Source organism: Neovison vison, chromosome 8 (genome assembly GCF_020171115.1).
Source record: "Neovison vison isolate M4711 chromosome 8, ASM_NN_V1, whole genome shotgun sequence".
NCBI classification, from domain to species: domain Eukaryota; kingdom Metazoa; phylum Chordata; class Mammalia; order Carnivora; family Mustelidae; genus Neogale; species Neogale vison.
In genome coordinates, this window is record NC_058098.1 from 55453472 (window position 1) to 55473676 (window position 20205).

The window sequence follows — 20205 nt, forward strand, 5'->3', positions numbered from 1 at the left end:
TATCCTGGGTTCCTTAGCTTGTCTTTGTTCTACATGGATCCATTCAGTTTCACTTGGAGCCTCTAGTGATTCCCTGCTTGTCCCCAGCCCTGGAGTAAGTACTTGACGAAGCCCCCCATGGAGCACTTGGCTCGCAGTCTGGGCAGGAAGTAACAATACTGGCCCAACACCTTACGTTTATAGGCTGCTAGCTGTGTGCCAGGCACAGTTCCAAGTGCTACTCCATGTCATTTGATTCTCCCCACACCATGATCAGGTGCCACTGAGGTTCTCAATTTATAGATGAGGAAAGTGAAGCAAGGGCCACGCAGCTTGCAACAGGCCAAGCCTGGATTTGAACCTGGGGGGGGGGGCAACTTTAGAGCCCTTTCTCTTAATCCCTATAATGTACTGGGTTAGTGTAACAAATGGGAAATGTAGAATACAACACATACATACGAATACACCCAAAGAGAGAGAGCATCGCAAAGCCAAATGCAAAATGCGGAGTGCTGACTGGTGGTAGGATCATTTTTTGCTTCAGAACACTGCGGGTAGGTGCCTGCATTTCCTGCTGCTTGCACGCTTCATCTACTCTTGGGATAAGAGTCATGCGGTGCCCTTTCCCTGAAGGAAAGCTGGGAAATCTGTACTGTTCCTGCATGAAGCTTTGTAAACCATTCCACACTTCTTCTTTTTTTTTTTTTAAGATTTGTTTTTTTTTTTTTTTTTAATTTGACAGATAGAGATCACAAGTAGGTAGAGAGGCAGGCAGAGAGAGAGAGGAAGGGAAGCAGGCTCCCCGCCGAGCAGAGAGCCCGACGCAGGGCTCGATCCCAAGACCCCGAGACCATGACCTGAGCCGAAGGCAGAGGCTTAACCCACTGAGCCACCCAGGCGCCCCAATTCCACACTTCTGATACTAGGTTTGGTACCTTTGGATATTTTCTCAGTGCTGGAGAGCCTTTGTGGACACACAGACGTATTTGTTTTCAGCCACCTCTGTCTTCAGAGGGAGCCAGCTCTCTGGGTCTGTTTCTGAGCCTGCTGAAAAGAGGAAGCAGAGGGTCTCCTGGGTGGCTCAATCAGTTAAGCATCTGCCTTCAGCTCAAGTCATGATCTTAAGGTCCTACAGGGAGTCTGCTTGTCCTCCCCTCTCCCTCTGCCTCTCCCCTCTGCCCCCCCCTTCAAATAAATAAGTAAAGTAAAATAAAAAGAGGAAGCAGGTACTAACTTGAGTTGACTCCATTTGTGGCCTTGAGGGGCTGGAATCTATAACTTAGGCCTCTAGTCCAGTCAATAGTACTTCCTTTCACATGGAGATGATGGCCACTGCTCTGTTGGGCCCCACGACCTGGCCACAGGGGATGGGAGAGCAATCTGTTAGCCACTTTTGAAGGGTGTTTCTTTAAGATGCATCTGGTAACCGAAGCAAGCTGCCCTCGGGGGGATTGGAGGTTAGAAATAACTGGAGAAAAAGGTATCAACTTCAGTTTTGTAGCACGATAACCCAAGAACATCAGAGTGTTCAAAGAGCTTAAGTGAAGAATCAGACCTTTTCCCATTTTCTGGTCCCCCGACCCTGTCGTTTCCGTGTCTGGAGGCAACCCCTGTTTCCTGTTGATTAAGACTTCTTCTTGGGCACCTGGGTGGCTTCGTGGGTTAAAGCCTCTGCCTTTGGCTCAGGTCATGATTCCAGGGTCCTGGGATCGAGCCCCGCATTGGGCTCTCTGCTCAGTGGGGAGCCTGCTTCTTCCTCTCTCTCTCTCTCTGCCTGCCTCTCTGCCTACTTGTGATCTCTGTCTATCAAATAAATAAATAAAATCTTAAAAAAAAAAAAAGACTTCTTCTGGAGATCGTCTGTGTGGAGAGAGTATGATTGGGGGGGTGGGGGTGTATTCACGCAGGAGCCTCGACTAACAAACACATTGCACCTTGCTTCCCCCACCCCCAACTTAATGTATCCCAGAGATCACTTCCTATCAGTCAGTACATTTCGATCTTTCCATTCTTTTTTTAGGGCTTGCCTAGCGATGTACTACACGATATACCATAATTTATTTAAGCAGCTCCCTCTCTGTGGATATTTAGGTCCTGAAGGTCACTAAAAGGTCCTCTAGAGCATTTGGTCTAATTGTCTTAAGATACATGCACACGCAGACAGATTTAAAGAAGCCAGCAGGCTCTCAACCCTACATTTTGGATGTGTTTTTCTTGCTATTATTGTATTTTGATCACAGAAGACAGAAGAAGGTGGCTGTGCCTGTGAGTGTGTTTTGCACACGTGGGTGGATGTGTGAATGTGTGTGCCTACACAGGTAGGTGTACATTATGTTGTGTGACAGATGTACTCGAAAAACTCTGAATGAACCCTTTTATTTTTAAAACTGGAATATGAAATTTTAAATGCCCCGAGGGTGGGAAGATGATTTGTTATTAAAGGAAACTTGTAGAGGAATCCTTCTGTGAAATGAAATGATGGCTTCTTTTTTCCCTTGTAAAAAACTACTTCATTGAGGTATAATTTACATACAATAAAGTGCATTCATTTGAAGTGTTTGGGCTTGACAGAGTTTGACAAAGGTTCTGTTTGAACCCCCTTAGGTGAAGACACAGAAAAGCTCCCCCAGGCCAAAAACCGTCCTCCTTGCCTCTTTGAGTTTACCTCCTACCTTCAGCCCCAGGAGACCTCGAAAATGCTCTTTGTCACTCTGGATTGGTTTTGCCTGTTCTAGAACATCACAGAAGTGGAACCGCACCTTATAGACTGTTACGTTTGGCTCCTTTCTCATAGCATCTGTCTTATTGCAGATATCAGTGGTTCGTTCTTTATGGCCAAGCACAATTCTGTCATAGGCCGGCAGCATGGTTTGCTTTTTCCTTTACCTATTGTGAGGCACTTGGGTTGTTTCCAACATTTAGCCGTTCTGAATGAAGCTGCTCGAACAGTTGTGTACGGGTTGCTGGCTTCCCAAGTGAATCATCTCCATAATTCAGTTGTGCGGACTCGGTTGAAAGTCGGGCCATTCATCCTTTGAGACCACATGTACAATGTGTATTAAATCCCTCCCGGGTGCCGGTCAGGCAGGATTGTGCCCTGCAGGGATGTACTCTAGAGCCTGTGTCCGGTCTTTGCACTGCCGCGGAAGGGGAGAGAGAGGCAATCCTCTTCTCGCCTTACTTTGTGAAAGCAAGTGCTATGGGACAACTTGAAATATTTAACTACCTGGGGACCCCCTGCTTTCAAACTGTGCACCCTACCAACAGGGCTAGTAGCAAACTCCTCCTCAAAAATGAAGTCTTTAATCAGCTGCTAGCTTCAGAATCAGCACCAGAGACTTGGCCAGCACCGTGCCTCATCGTTCTGGGTTTTCCAAAGCAGGGTTGGGGAGGCTGTCTGCTGCATGAAGTTCTCTTGCTCGTCTGGCAAGCCTTTTTCATGCCGGGCGCCTCTGGGGACTGCAGTGTGACCGTGGTTCCTCCAGGGGACGATGGCTAGCAAAAAGGGGTGTGGAGGACTCCAGAAGTGGTACTCCTGCTTTGGAAAGAAACCCTGGAGTTTCTCTCCTGATGCCTCCCCCTCCCCCTCCTGCTCCAGTCAATTATCTAGGGCTTAATTGGTGCAAGACAGGCAGTGCAAGCCTTTCTCCGACCTCATCCTTTCTGGATTTATCCTCTGACCCACTCCGTACCTCTAGCTTCTTTCTAGCCCCTGGGCGCCTGACAACAGAGGGGAAAGGAAGCGGAACTCAAATTGGGCATGTGTGACCTTTGTGGGCTCTTCCAAGGGGAGGTTTACCTAGAGGGCTCTGGTGGAGGTTGAGCCTATGGTGGGAAGGAAGCTTGGCTGTGAGTTTCTTCTTTGCCTCGAGCTTGATCACCCCTGAAACACAGGAGTGCAGATATCTGCGTGTCCCGGTGGCGCAGCATCACTGGGATTTCCCACTAGACAGGTGAGGTGTGGAGGAGGACTGTTGACTGAGAGGCAGCAGGAACACGCAGAGAGCCAGAGATGCTGGCACTGGATTGTCCTAGAAGGCTTCCCAAGCTGATGAGGGCTGGGCTCTGACAGACTCTGACAGAGACCAGAGCTCTGACAGACTCCTCTGTCCCGTGTGACCCAGGGAGCCCTGAGTGGGAATCTGGCTTAAAGTTCTTGGAGCTCCAGTTTTTCCATCTGAAAAGTAGGGAGCACTGCTGGCCTCACAGGAGATGAAATGAGCTAACACAGACTAAACACTGGGACCAGAGCCTGTGGTGTAGCAGGGGCTCAGACACTCAGTGGCCACCCTCTGCTTCTCCTCCCCTCAGAAGCACCTCATGACCCTCTGATGACCAGGGCCATTGCCTGTTTTGCCCCTGGCTTCCCTATGGGCTGGGCATGAAACCCTCACTGCAGTGCTTTATTTGATATTCCCAACTCTGTAAAGTTGTCCTGGAATAACGTGGAATAATATCAGTTCAGGGATAGAAAATGCCTTTTTTTGTGGGGGAAAAGCTTGACAGAGTGGAAGGAACATGGGACTAAGTAGCACATTTGAAGACTTGGCTTTTTAAAAACAATGGCACCAGAAGTTAATGAAGGATTTTGTGCCTGGCATCACGCTGAGCACTTGACATAGATTATCTCACTTAATATCACCACAGCCCAAACGTCATGGAGCCTATTATTAGCTCCATTTCATGGAGAAGCATTCTGAGGCTCAGAGAGGGTGGTCGCGTGCTTTAGGCCACAGAGCCAGGAAGTTTACCCATTACCACCACATGCTGAGTATCTCCTGAGGCCCAAGTGCTCTGCGTGGGAGTCTCATAGAATTTTTACAACAATCCATTTCACAGACGATGAGACTGAGGCCACACACAGCTCAGGGAATGTAAATGATTGCCAGAGCTGGGATTCAGTGCTACTCTGACTCTGAAGGCCGTGTTTGTCTTCCCCATTGTTCTACTGCCCTGCTCCTGGCCTACGCTGGAGGGGGTAGCCAAAGACACTAAAGCTCTAAAGAACACAGAGAGATAATAGAGATAGTAGCTGGGAAGATTCATCAAGTAAAGGTAGGCGTTTCAAGGAGGTTCGGTAAATAGGGTCACATCTGGGATAATTTGGAGGGACCCTGAGTGCAGGAGAAAGAGCTCAGACCCAACCCTGGGAATGGCTGGGGGGAGGAGGCCTGCTTTTATGTAGTGCCAGCGCCTGCTGCTGATGGCAATGGATGGTTGTGCAGGCCTGGGCACCTACATTGCTTCCTTATCCAGGCCAGGTCACTGTGAGCCGAATTTGAGGTTCGATTAATTTGACCATGAAATTGCACCCCCCTCTACCACATTTTGTACCTGATAAGCCTCCAGTCATCTGCGTTGAAGTCTGACCTCCCTACATGGATTCTCAGCACTTCCTCACTGGGCCGCCAGCCCTCTGTGGCCATCTGCCCAGGCTGCAAAGCTCTTTGTTGCTTTTGGCAGGTTTAAAAGCTTAATTTCTATTTCTCTGTTTGGAAATGCAGTTCATCGGCATGGAGACAGCAGTGGGTGCTAAAATGGTTTCTGATGGCTATCTTGAACGTTAATATCCTAATACATTTTATCATCAATGACCTGTTCCCCCCTTGCCACAAGTTCTCACTCCCCTTTTGCAAAGAGAGGCTGGCCTTCAGAAAGGCCTCCCAGCCCATCTCATTCCTTTGCTCTCCGCCTCCCCGCTTTTCACAGATAGCATTGTACTTTGCCAATGAAGCCCATAGTCGTGGGAAATCTCTGAGTTGGAGGATATGAGAAATTGTTTCATTTAGCCGGCAGGGTTCAATAGAGATGATCTAATCTCTAAAAGGCATACATTATTTAAATTCCATGCTCTCGGACAAGAGGACCCCTGATATTTGTGGCAGGGACAGGATTTTGGTTTGGCTCTGTTCAGTGGAGCTAACTGTTGGTTTTCCTGTTTGTAATTTAGTGTGGGGGCTGGGTTATGCTTGTGGCAGTGGGAGGGGGTGGGGTTTCCTAGCAGTGAGGGTGCCGGAGAACATTTTCTTTAGACGGAAACTTAAAATCGCAGATTCTTGGGGTGGAAGGGATGGGGAGACGTGGAAAGTCATTGCGTGGTGTCATCACCAGCTTGCTATTGGGTTCCTATTGGGTCCCCACTAAGGTGAGTGGCCCCTGGGGGCAAGCTGGGTGGTTCAGTCAGTTAAGCAGCTGACTCTTGATTTTCACTCAGGTCATGATCTCAGGGTCCTGCGATCAAGCCCCGTGTGGGGCTCCATGCTGGGCGTGGAGCCTGCTTAGGATTCTGTCTCTCCCTCTTCTAGAAGGGCTCCTGGGTGGCTCAGTCGGTTAAGGAGATGACTCTTGATTTCCACTCAGGTCATGATCTCAGGGTCCTGCGATCAAGCCCCGTGTGGGCTCCATGCTGGGCGTGGAACCTGCTTAGGATTCTATCTCTCCCTCTTCCTCTGTCCCTTGACTCCCCTCCCTTGTGCCTGCATATGCTCTCTCTCTCAAAAAAAAAAAAAAGTCTCTCTCTCTCTCTCTCTCTCTCCCTCTTTCCCTTTCCCTCTCCCCCTCCTCCTTCCCCAAGGAACTCTGATTTCCCTCACTCCCTGCCCTGACGGACCACCTGCAATATCACTGAAGGGCTCTCTTTGAGGCGCTGAAGACCTCTGTTGACAGAACTAAAATTTTAAGAGAAATCTTACACACTCTCAATCACTGAAGACACGGTCTGGAAATAAAGTGGGGCTCGTGAATATCTCAGGGAACCCGGACTGTGAGTGGCATGAGATGCCGGGAGGGACCTGGAGAATATCAGTCCCAAGGGAGTTTTTACCTCAGAGGGAGTATGTCAGGATCCTGAGAGAGCTATGTCTTGTTCCCCTCCCATGTCGTTTGACTGTCATGTTAGTACAGATCACACGCCTGCCCGCCTTCCTGGGGATGGGGCCTTGGAGGGTCAAACGACCCCAGAGTAGGCTCTCAAAGTTCTGAACATAAAGTCTCTTCCCCTTCCCACAGGTTTGTCGGGTGGCTCCTACTAGACAGTGAGGTGAGCGCTAGGTATACAAATGTGATTCTCATCGTCTCTGCCTCTCAGAGGAGACCGACATATGGACAATGTATTAGGAGCCAGGGTTCAGCTAGGCACGAGTACCGCAGGAGCACAAGGAAAGGGGTAATTAATTCTGGCTGAGAATATCTAGAACAGCTTTAGAGAGGAGGTGATCCTTGACCTCAACCTTGAATGAGAAGGAGGTATTCAGACTGACCCTTTCTCGGTAGTGCTTGCTGAATGTGTGCCTGCTCTTTGCTGGGGACAATGAAAACGATAAGGAGGGGTGGTGGTTCCTGCCCCCAATAAATCCACAGCTTGCCGGGGAAACAAGCCTGGCACGTATGAGTCAATTACAGCTCTGCATAGACAGATGGGAGCGTGGAGGCGAGGATAGGCTACCCCAGGGTACTTGGTGATCTAGGGTTTCCAGAGTTACTACTCTCTCAGGGAGCACACAGTTTCTGGAAGGAGAGTTCCGACCTCACCAAAGATGTCAGCTCTAAGTGGCCCAGCCATTCTGACTTTTCCGATCGGCCTGGTTCTGTACAGAAGTAGCTAGTTGGATTTGGAGGCAGCCTGGCAGCAAGTGAGGGTGGGCGGAGAAGGTTGATGGTAAGAATGTAGTGGTGTTGGCTCACTCTTTGCAACCCTGGTAGGATCTGGGGTTTGCAAAATGTGCCAACACACAACCCAAGTATAGATGCCCCTCAGGGTCCTGCGAGCACTGTGCACATTCCCAGCCTTGGCTTATGCGATTTCTTCCACCTTAAGTGACTCCCTTTTCTTGTCTTCGTTAAGTCTTCCGAGGCCGCTCTTCTACACTGATTTCAGACTCGCTGGATACTTCATCTGCGATCCTCTCTTATTCCTCATTAAGCTGGGGTCAGCATTGTTCTCTTTCTTTTTTTAAGATTTTATTTATTTATTTGTCGGAGAGAGAATGAGAGCGTGTGCGCACACATAAACAGGCAGAGTGGCAGGCAGAGGCCGAGAGAGGCAGGCTCCCCGCAGAGCAAGGAGCCCAATGCGGGACTCGATCCCAGGACCCTGGGATCATGGCCTGAGCTGAAGGCAGCGGCTTAACCGACTGTGTCATCCAGGCGTCCCTGTTCTCTGGTTTTTAACTCCCCCATGAGACGGTAGACACCTTCAGAGTGTGAATAGCATCACATGCTTTTCTTTCCTCCCCTTTTCTTTCCTCTCTGTGAGCAGTTTGTGTAGTCTAAGGAGCGTGGGTTTCTTTAGACAGTCTTATCATTGAATCTCAGCATTGCCACTTAAACTTGAAACTCAGCATTGCCTAAAACTTTGAGCTCAGCTTCCTTATCAGGAAAATGGTGTAACCCGGGGTTTCTCAACATTGACACTGTTGGCATTCTGGGGCTGGGTAATGAATGCTTCATGGTGGGGACCATCGTGTCTGCTGTAGGATACTTAGCAGAATCCCTAGCTTCCACCCATGGATGCCAGTGGCAGCCTTCCCTTTCCAGTCATGACAGTCGAAAACACCTCTAGATGGTTTTGTGTCCCAGAAAGGTTCCCGTAGGTTCCCACTGTCCGTATGTCCATGTGTCAAGTGTCTCCTGTGCCAGGTTTCCCTCGCTGTTGAGAACCACTGGGATGACACTACCTATTGGGTCTGTATGAGACCTCCTTGTGCTGCTTCCAGAATATAGCAGACATTCCATAAATGCCCATTAACCTGCATTCCTAGTCCCCACCCGGCACCAGACACACTACAGGAGGATGAACTGAATGGAGCCGTGACTCTAGGGGCTAGCCATTTGGGGTAGAAAAGGCATGGAACTCTTCGGCTGCCCCCACAATGCACTAACCGAGCCACTGTCATTTTCTTAATTGCAGATTGATCTGGAACCAGAAGGAAGAGTGTATGTGATCATTGATCTGTCGGGGTCGTCGGGTGAAGGTAGGAGAATGTGACCTCTCCTCGTTGTTCTCTTCCATTGACCCTTTGTCTTCGGGTGTCTCCCTTCCCTCCTCGGCTGGGATGTATTACAGCGATATTTAATTAATTGGCACACTTAAAAGGAAAAGGTTATTTGGAAGATGCTTACGCCTGTGTACCAAAAGGGACCAGCCATCTGTTAACTTCAGTGGAGCAGAGGGAAGATTCCTGACTTATCAAGTGAGGCCAATAAAGCAGGCATTCTTGCATGATAGTGTACAAGGCAGGCTTGGGTGGAGCGGCAGCCTCTCCCCGGAGGCTCTCGCGTGGGGTTATGTGTGAGTGTCATGGGAAGGAAGTAAAACCAGTTGGTCTAACGGTATTCAGAAATGAAACAAATAAGGTGTCCAATTTCAGAATCTTATTTTTTTGAGCTTTTATAGAAGTGTTACTTCTTTTTACAGTTTCCCACACAGGCAAAAGCCCTGCTTTTAGAGAGAAATAATGGGGTGAGGGAATGTCGGCTCCCCACTGGCCAATGAGACAGGGTGTAGATTTTGTCCACTGGTCAGATTTTCCTTCTTTCTTCTCCTTGTATCTTCTTCTCTCGATCCTGTCTTGGTGCACTTAACATCTTCAAAGGCTTGACGGGCAGTGAGGACTGAGCAGTCAGAAGAGGAGGGGATTCTGGACAGTAAAACCTTGTCCACACAGAACAGGGAGATGGTGGCAGATGTGGGCTCTAGGGAGGCTGGGAATTGGGATGGAGATTTAGTGGGGACCATCTTTCTCTGTGTGCAGGAGGACAGGACAATTGGCTTTAATATCATGCCAGAAAGATGGGAAGACCAAGCCTGGTTCCTTTTGGCAATGAGAAAAAATGGGAGTTAGGGGCTGTGGCAGTCTTTAGGGAAAGACAGTCAGCTCCCTAAGCTCCTGGTTGGAAGACTGGGGCCTTTTCCCTCATCTCTTCTAAACGCTGGAGATCACAAGGACAGAGTCACAACACCACATGGTCTCCCCAGGGTTAGGGATGAAACTCTAGTCTACATTTCAGTAACAGGAGGAGAGATTATGTCCACATATCAGAGGAATGGGTCAAACCGTGTGCTTAACTGGGTGCCTGATGATTTTCATTTGGCTAATATATCACACAATTCAATTTCAACAGGTGTTAAGAATAATTCAATAATTGTGTGTATATGGGGCTTATAATAGAATCCAGTTCTCTTTGAATAGATCTCAATTATTTGGCATAGGTTTAAAACTTTAAACATCCTTCCAAAATTGGTCTTGTACATTTTCTTCTCTTTATCGCAATTACGTTTTGACGTTTCCAGCTTTCTTTCTCTACCCTCAGCTCTGAGCAGCCCAGAATAGAATCTGTTGTAGAAGATTCGGGGATTTAGCAATATTTAGTATGAAATATTTAAGATGTGCCAAAGGGCCTAAAGGAAAATAAAATGAGCACCAGTGTACCCACCACCCTGATTAAGAAATAAAGCAGCCATTAAGGTGAAACCTTGCATTGCTTTTAACAAAGCTTGCGATCCCAAATTCACCAGACTTGAAAGTATTACAGCAGCCTCCTGATTATAGATATCGGTGAAACATTCAATGAGCGGAATCAGTTCCCCTTTTTCCGTACATAATCTATATGCAACAGAATAATTAATTAAAAATGCATTTCCTGTGCCAAGATGCTGGGCAACCAATAGGAGGCTTGAATTATTTTTTTTTCTTTGAAAAGATTAACAACCTGGGAAATTACAGCGGACATCCTTTTTTACATTAGAGAGAAAGGATGTGGACGAATGAGTGAATAAATAAATCAGAAGCAATTGATTTTTTTCCCTCTTTGCTTCTATGGCTTATTGCATGTGAATGGACAAAGCAATTTTCACTGGGCTGAATTCTTAGTGTCTTTTTTTTTTTTTTAATCTCTTTCATCTAGAGAAAATAGAGTTTACTTCAGAAATGCTGACACACGCCGGACCTGGAAAGTTCTAGCATGTGTTGCTCTGAAGAAAAGGAGAACTTTTTTGCCCTTTCTTTCTTACTCTTCCCTGATTTGGGATTCTTTCTCTGGATGGTGGGAAGGACTTGCAGCAACCTTTTCGAAGGAGCTGATCTTACTGGATTCTATTTGCGTTCTGTACATCGGTTTGCCCTGTCTTGCTGATCAGACTTTGAGGGCTCCTGACCCAGGGGTTTTTGGAAGGATTGGGAGGAGAGGAGAGGAGCCGAGGGTGAGTGAACACAATATTTGTTACCTGGACTGCGTGGGAAGGATCCAGTGCAAAACCCGGTTGTCCAGACTAGACTGTGGACATTCATAGATTCTTTACCTAAGTCCCTTTTTTTAGTGAAAATACTTAACTCTGTATTCTGCAAAAGGGTGTGAAGAGAGTGGGAGTGAGGCAGGCTGATCCGTTCACTCTATCATTCTGCTGTCACGCATCCCTGCAGCTTCCCTGTCTCAAATGCTCCGGTCCCATCAATGGAAGAAAAGACATATATCATAGAAATCGCACACACTTAGAAACACAGCAAACAATGAGGAGCCCAGAGAAAGGTGTGAGCTAAAGATCCAGTTCCAAGATGGGCCAAAGGTTGCTTTTTCTTGCGAACACACTGTGGAATGCCTTGGACATTTGTGTCTGCTAGAGCTGGGGCTAATGTGATTTCTAGCTGTCTAATAAAATTCCACTGCTCGCTTGTCCTGTGCAGCTCACCATAATGGGATTTGACTGCTGTGTGCTTTTGCTAAACCAGGCAACCTAACCCCAGATGTAAGGGGTCAGGCTCGATGACAGCTAAGGCCATTTCCGGTCATGCAGTTTTGATCTCTGGTCTAATCTGAATAGCAATCAGAGCTCAAGGCTGAAGGCTGGCTAATGTCTCTAGCAGGTAGAAGGGGTGGAAAGAAAAGGGCTCTTTCTGACAGGTACTACACCAGGCGCCTTACCTACATTACCTCAAATAGCAAACCTTCCTGGAATGCTGGAGTGTGATCCTCCAGTCTTGGGTGCCTCTTAGTGTTTGCTTTTATCAGAAGCAATAGCCATGCGGTTTCCTGGTAAACGTGGCTCTCCAGGCTCACGAGATACTTAAGTCAGAACATAAATCGCCCAGGTGACGGACGCATAAACAGCAATGTAATTCTCAAGCGTGTCAGCTGTTGTTTCCTGCAGCGCACATTAGTTAACATTTCTTCCTTTGTTGTGATGCAATTTGAACATTATTTTTATTCTTTTTTAATAACATGACAATGCACCATTATTTGGAGGCTCCCAGAGGAGGGGCCGTCAGGGTCTGACCCAGGGATTTCTAAGCTCTTTTCCTGCCTTCCATCCTGATTAAGTGTTCACCCAGGAGAGTTTTTCAGAGTCTGAACCGCAAAGGAGAGAACCGGAGTGGGTGTCACTGATAATATTTGGAGGGCCAAATTGTGTCTCCAATAAAATGCAGAAGATGCAAAGTAGTTTGAAGGATATTTTGCAACACAGGTCACAAATAAGGCAGTTAAATTGGGGCTCAGGGTTCGGAGCGGTTGCAGAAGCAGATGATAAACAGAAGCTACATGCTTTTTTCTGTAGCCACATGCTGCGGATCCCTCAGTCTCCTACCTGGGCCGCCCACCCCGGGCAGATAGGGCAGGGACAGTCCCAGGAGTCCTGCAGTCCTGGCCTTCAGTCCCGGCTCTAACGCTTGCTAGTTCAGAGGTTCAGATTTCTCACCGGGTCAGGATCACGATCGCATCTCTGGTAGGGACCGTGCGTGGTCAGATTGCTAAAAAGAACAGTGCCCTTGAATACAGGTGATGCTCAGTAGATCTCCTACGGCCTGGAGACCTGAGGGCTGCCAGTGAAGGAACAGCAGGCAAGGCTTTCCGGGAAGCAGTTTGAGGGCAGGTTTCTGACTCTGAGGCATATTAAAAACGATGGAAGGACAGAGCAAGGTGACAGAGAGGCAGTTTATAGAATAATATTTCTATCTGCCTGGGCTATAAGATTGCTTTCACAGAGTTCACACCTTGCCATAGTTTGGCTCCACTTTCTTTCTCTTTCTTCCCTACCCTTCCCCCAGTGAACTGTTTTCTAGAAGGACAGTCTCTATCTTGTTTGTATCCTGTGGCCCTTAATGCCAGAAACTTCTCTTTGTGGGAGCCTGGGTCTGCTCTCTCTGCTCAGTGCAGACTGAGAGCATGTGGGGCCCACGCTCTCACTGGCCCTTGGCTCAAAGCCCTTCATATACTTGAAGACAGTTACTAGATCTCTCCTCTTCAGGTTTGAATTGTTCAAATCCCTTTTCCTTTCTGAAGGGGTAGTTTAGAAATTTAACTCATCTTTGCAGCTTTTTTCTGGACTTTTTTTCAAGTTGCATAGGCAGGCAGACAAACATGATCAAACTTGCTTGGGTTTGCTCTGAAATGGTAACATAGATGGACCAAGTGCCTGATAGTATTACCTGTGTATGGGAGACAGTCACATTGAGAAGTCAAGTGATGTGCCCAAGGTCAAAAGGTTGACTACCTACCTTTTAGGTCTAGACCTCCAGGCGACAATCCAGTGCCGTGGTCTAAATCATGGCCCCAGTAGTGTGACTTCCTTACCTCTCTGTTAATTTTAGTTCTTTTCTTCAGATAGCGACCCCCTTTTTTTTACAGTAATTTGGAACTAGAGTTCTTAGCTTGAATCCAAAAGTGACCCAGAGGGTCCCTTTCATAAACAAGCACATTTCTTTTCCATTCTCTTAGAAATGAGAACTCCCTTGGTCCCAGTTCAGGAGCTATCAGCTCCCTCTCAGGGTGTGTATCAGGCAGGTCCCTAACTAAGTCTTGGTCTACAACTAGACCTGATTCAAACTCCAGCAGGTTAGTAATCTTTCTTCCCTGTGTCCATGGCAAGCATTGGAGTGCTGCCCTCAGTGTTGAAATAAAAGGGGGGTACTTCTGGAAATTGCCTCAGCCAATGGCTGTTTCAGTCTCTCAGATGCCCGTGCCCTGCTGATGTTCCAGCTCCTGAGAAGTCTACATTATTCAAGCCAATGCCTTCAGTTACCAGGTAGTTAAAGAGAACCATTTGTTCAAGGGAACAGTAGTCACCAATGCACACTAACAACGGTGCCCAGCTTGGTGCCGTCCTGGGTTTAGGGAAGAAGAAGTGGGGAGGCAAGCAGAAAATGAGAGGTGACCTTCACAAGTACACGTGGCCTTGCCTTCAAGGGAGTGTACAGTTCAATTAGGAATCCGAGACTCACTTAGAGGGCAAAACACTGGAGAAAAGTGCAAGGCAATATAGCACATTGAATGCTTAATTGGGTGTTACCAGCAGTTCTCCAAATGGGACCATATTAGGGCTGGAATAACCCAGGACAGCCTCAGGGAAGAGGCAGCGCTTGGGCTGGAAAGCTGAAGATAGGCAGCCTGGATTGCCAGTTAGGAGGCCATTCTGAGCAGAGGGGGATCATGTCATCACTATCAAAGGCAGCTTGGAAGCTCTTATTTTTTAGGTAAGGCTGGATAGATACCATAAATTAAATAGATACACACTGTATTCTCCAAGAGCTTCTGAACAAAGACAATTATCAGTATTGCAGACAGAAATTTTTATGCCATGCAAACAAGAAAATGAAATACCTTCAGTGACTAAACTGTGTTTGAAGGTTGAAGGCAGTTCTTTCTGGATATGTCTTCATGGTCAAGGCCTCTCATCCACCTTGGACCCCAAGGAGGAGGAATGTTCCAGGTCAAGTATGGTCAAGTCTGGAATGTTGAGTAGAGCACATTCTGTAAGCATGGGGCTTAGGTGATGGGAAGGTCAAGTCCATGTACAGTCATCCCCTGTGTCTTTTTTGCCTCCTCTCTCTTTTCTCCCTCAGCAATCCGTGGAGCCCCATGATAAGCACTCCACCACTTCCAACACCCTCTTCCTCCCCAGCCTGTCTAGCTTGTGTCCCCACAGCAAGCCCTGACTCTCCCTCTTTCCCTTTGTAAGTTCTGCCCAGTCTCTGGTAAGCAGCATTGCTTGAGAAGCTAAAGAGAGCTCTCACTTTCTCGAACATGGAATATCAAAGTCAGACACCAGCTCCAAGATGCTGAGAGGTCACCCTCCTGTGAGGTGCCTTAGGCAATGAGATCTGGTCCAGCTCACCCCATAGGCTCCCCAGACACACATGGGCATGGTGGATTCTCTAGTGGCATGTGGAGTAGAGACAGCCTCGGTGCTTGACAAGAGTGAAAATAAAATCCAGACATTCAAAAACATTGATTTTGCGGTATATACCCCACATCCCACCTCCAGCGCAACTACTCACCACTGATACTCAGACCCAGGGAGCAGTCCCCTTAGTCTCCAGGTTTTTGGCTCTATCTTCTGTCCTGATGGTGGAAATACTGGAAGTGACCATATGTATCAGCTGAGACAGGGGGAGTCAGCAGAGGACCAAGGGGAAAACGTAGTGAACTCCCAGTCCCCGTCAAGGGATTTATAATGGTCCAGAGAGAGAGTGCTAAAGTGCTTGATGAGAAATAAGCCAAGAAAAATCCTCATTTCCTTCCAAATAGGCCCTAGATGCACAGCAGTTCCTCTGAAATGAGTCATCCACGGTTAACAACACCAAATGCCAACCATTAGCAGATGAAAAACAGAATTGAATCCTGAGTGTTTAAAGAGCAGAGCTCTTAGTATCACTACCAAAGCCTCCTTCCCCTGTGCCATTATGGAGCATAGATGTGTATTTGCTATTGGCTTTTGTGCCTGTTGTCCTAATGAAGTAATTGAAGAAGGAACAGTCGTGTTGAAGAAAGCAGCTTGTAGAAGGGCCGGTTTATAATAGATCCTTAGTCAAGGAGTGAGCCCCGTGTTTTCCTGGCATGGCCTCTAATTCCGTCTCCGTTGTCTTGCTATGTATCATTTCTGTGTCTTATAAGGAAGATTGTTTTGGGAAATTCATGTTTGCGGCTCAGATCATACTGGGTCAAAGTGGCCTATAATTTAATCATTTACGGTTGTTGATGTCCTCGTGATTTGGCTTAAAACAAAAGGGTATTTCCATTCATCTAACCTAATTTAGAGAGTTGTCTTTCAGGATCAACTACTTTATTCTTTTATCCAGTTGAAATTGGCCACTGCTGACAGTTTTATTGATTTTTCTTATTATCTAGCTTTGTTTTTCACAGCCAAGCGCTGAATTTACCATCTTATTGGAGCTGCTAACGCAGGGTCTTTTATCTTCCTCCTTTGTTACCACCCTTTGGCGTGAGCTGTGGGGGGGCCTGTGAAGGTCTGGGCCTTTGTCTACATACACACAGATGAGAATCAATGTCTCTGACTCACCTATTCTCTCTCCGCTCGATCCTCTGTTTCCTGCATTGGTTGGAAACATCATGTATTTGTTTATCTAAGATGTAGCAGGCCCTGGGTGTAGAGCTAATGAACTTGGCCCTTGCTCTCAGGTATCTGTACTCCCACAGAAGGAGACAGGCAAGAGACCAGTAGGCACACAATGTGTTTTAGCTGTTGAGTAGCTGATGGTCAAACAGGGTGCAGGGGGACCTTCGAGGAGACTCCCTTCGATGTGATGGCTCTCCCTGGAGTTGTTAGTCAATAAATGACAACCACCAACACGTCCACAGGCTCTCATCAGCACGTCGTGGCAAACGTGAAAGGCATGTTTTCCTCCGTGGAAGAAACAGAGCCACTGTCCACCAAAGATGCATCCAATCAGAAGATAAAATAAAGGCAGACAAAGGCTTGATGTACTTAAAATGGAACTTTGCAGGAATGCATCTGATTTATACATTCATTCATTCAATGGATAGCTATTGGGCACCTATACCAGTTACTCTTTTCAGTGCCGGGGCACAGAGGTGAACAATATGAATAATACAAAGCCTTATGGGCCTTACATGCTAGTGGATAGGCTTGTGCATGTGTCAGCTGTCTCTGTACAGTCTCTGGGGGAGGGAAAGGGTGAATTCAGAAAGGAGGGAAACTTTCCTGTCAATGCCTGTAATCTTGTTTTTCTTTCCCCTGTATGTTTATTAACTATTAAGACATCTACTTAGAAATTTAAAAAAAAATTAGGTGGAAATATGACCATTGCCATACACACAGAGACAGTGACTTGCCCATGGCTGGAGGCTATGACAGGCTCCAGAAGACCCTGCAGAGAGGAATGACCTGTCATATCCACAGAATAACATGTTTAGGACAGGGACACGGAGAGTAATGTTCTACTTCATGCTCTGCATTGCTCCATAGACACCTCTGAATTAAAATGGGATATGCTGCAATGTAGGATATGTATGGATTCCCCCAGACTATGCCTGTCATCCAGGACTGAGTGTCCCCACCATGGCGAGGTGGCCAGGTAGCTGAACTCCCTCAGAGTGAGGAATGAATGAATGATGTGTGTAGACATTCATTCCTTGGAGCCCCTTGCCTCTGGATGCTTAGCCTTGCTTCTGCTGAGATGCCCGCCCCTGTCTGAGTGTGCATTCCCACAGTGACCCCTTCTCTAAGTCCCCACAGCACTCTCCAGCATTTAGGGTTAGCTGCTACTTCTCCTAAGCTTGGTCATGTCCACTGACCAAATGGCTTCACCAGATGGGGTGCCTCCTGCCCAGCCAAGTAGGCCTAGCTGGCTGCCAGTGGGTTATTCCCACTCTCCAGGCCCTCTACTTTGCCTGTTTCCTGACATTGAAAGTAATGGCCAGGTTTAGTTCCAACAGAGATGTTCTCTGCAGCAGGAACCCGCGGCCTCTATGACCTGCCAGGTGTGAAATCTTCTGAAAGGGTCAGGAAGGGTGAACTCAGAGGAAGCTGAGTTCCCTTCTAAGTGTGTCTAGGTGTTATCGGGACTGCTTCAGAGACACCTGCATTTGAGTTCCTGCTGCATATTTACTGAGTTCACCAAGTGGCCAAACAGACTTATACCAAGAGCCTGTTGTGTGCCGTGTCCCATGTACCATGCTGAAAGCTAGAAAATCAAAGAGGAGAACGACCAAGGCCCTGCCCTTGAGGTGCTCCCAGGCTAGGGCATGTCAACAAGAAGGCGCCAGCTCTCCTTGGGCCTCAGGGCCCCCATATGAGAAGGGTGTGAGGACTTAGGGCACTTTCTCATTCTGTGGTTGAGTCAAAGCCACGCACAGCTAGGTACCCGAAAGGGGGCACGTGGGAGAGCACACAATTTTAAGCCAAGTCTCTGTATAGAGAGCATTTTATTTGAGTCTGAATGGATCTGTCAGGTCAGTTTTATCATCCCCATGTTATATTTGAGAAAATGGGGCTTCAGGAGATTAAGACTGTTGAGTCACCCGGGATCCTGAGAAAAATGCGGATCCTGACTCGGTGGGCCTCAGGTAGGGTCTGCGATGCTGCGTTTCTCAGCAGCCCCCCGGGGGCGATGCCTGTGCTGCGGGTCCTTGGACGTCACTCTGAGAAGTCACTCTGAGAAGACGCTATGAGAACTGTGAGGTCTGAATCATGCGGAGAAAGCACGGGTTTCTATTTTGCTGAAAATTCAGAGGGAACTCTACTGACTTCTCCCATTCCCACGTCCTGTCTCAAAGTCAGTCCTTTTGAATCCTTTTCCATCCCCCTTCTCCTGTCTTCTGGGAAGGGGGCTGAGAAGGCACTCCGTGTTCTTAGGAAAGGTGGGTAGTTCCCGGGCCTGGGTTTTTCCAGTCCTGGCTTTCGTGGTCTCCGAAAGGTCAGAATGGATAGCGTCAGTATTCTGCAGCTAGGGAAAGAAGGAACCAGTTTATTCCAGGAAAACAAAAAGCAACTGGTCAGGATATTGGAGCTTTTGTTTTTGTGTTTGCTTTTCTATAAATACCCTCAAGTATTGAGTGGTGCTTGAATTTGATCCCACTGTGCTAATTTTCTCCCGGTTTCTGGGGCTTTAATTAAGATAGCTCACCCAGGGCCCTTGCTAGAACTTACCTTTATGCGTTCCTCCTCTGAGGTAGGCAGGTTGTACCTACCTTTAATGGATGGGGAAACACAGAGGGAGTTCTGGATTAGATGTTGGGTACACAGTAGGGGCATAATTTTTATTTGTTGAATAAAAGAATGCATGACTAAATGAAATAACAGGAAAGAGTGTCCCTTTCAAAGGAAACTATTGAGATAAACAAGGTGTTGGGACTGGCTTTGCTTTGGATAATCGGTTGTTTCATATTCTAGTGTACAATCATTGGGGAGTTCACAGGCGAGCGTGGGCCTGCATGTTTAAGCTTTCTGTGCCTGCTACTTATTTGGGGCTCTCTGAAGCCACCTCAGCGCCTCCATACACACCAGGTCCCCCTTATAATACCCTCTCCCCTCCCTGTTTATTCAACTACTTCTCCATTCTTTCAAAATTTGATTTCAAGTTTGGCTCCTCCTGGGGCCCTTCCCACGTCAGCCTGCCCACCCCCACCTGCTGGCTCACCACACTGTATTCGTTCCCACACTCCTCTGTGTCTTTCTGTACACCCGTGCACTCGTATGTTTGTATTGTTTCTATAACTCGAGTCCTGGCTGTGCCCTCCCACCCCAGGAAGCCACAGGCCATTTGAGGACAGAGGTTTCTGTAAAACGGGCCCAGAGCTAAGAGTCGGGACAGGACATCCGAGGCTCCTGAGTGACCTCATGATTTGGCAGCACTGAGCCCAGGGCACCATCCCACCCTTCGGGCTACACACAGATAGGTGGGAAGCAAGGGCCATCTCTGTCCTTGGAGCCTCTCATTCCAGAGGAAAACCAGACCACCCAAACCCGGTGTGATGCTGTGTACCATAAAGACACAGAGCTATGGGAGTCTATGGGAGCCTTGATTATTGCTGGGCCTGTCTCGTGCTGGGCATGAGGTCCCCGATTAGTTACACCAAATTCAGCATGAAGCAGCTTTATGGTCAAGCATAATGGGAGAAACCCCTTTACTGACATCAGAAGCTTGGATCCTCTTCCTGGTACTGCCACTCACCAGCCAGTTAAAGGTGCATGGTCCAGGGAGTGTTTCTGGCCTTTGACTCGACGGCATGCATAGCCTGAAGATGCTATGATTCAGTGAATGTTTAGGATTCCAGATCGTCAAATCAGAGGCTTTCTCAATACAGGTGTGAATCAGCAAGAAAGTTTCATAATCCCTCTTTATACTTACACTGGGAAGTCAGACGCAGTTATCCTGGGGCCAAAGCATGGGATCCTTAGCAATGGGTGAGATGTGGTGGGAATCTGAGGAATTGGAAATGTGGCCAAGTAAAGAGGGAGAATTTGTCCTGTAG

General features: G+C 47.6%; 1 protein-coding gene across 1 annotated transcript in view; it reads left to right on the forward strand.

Moving 5' to 3' along the window:
- PRKCE (protein kinase C epsilon) overlaps positions 1 to 20205 on the forward strand; it is a 487391-nt gene that overhangs the window by 177135 nt on the left and 290051 nt on the right. Inside the window, exon 2 of the mRNA XM_044263634.1 lies at positions 8888 to 8951. Within this exon, the coding sequence (XP_044119569.1) occupies positions 8888 to 8951 (64 nt within the window). The remainder of the gene's footprint in view (positions 1 to 8887; positions 8952 to 20205) is intronic.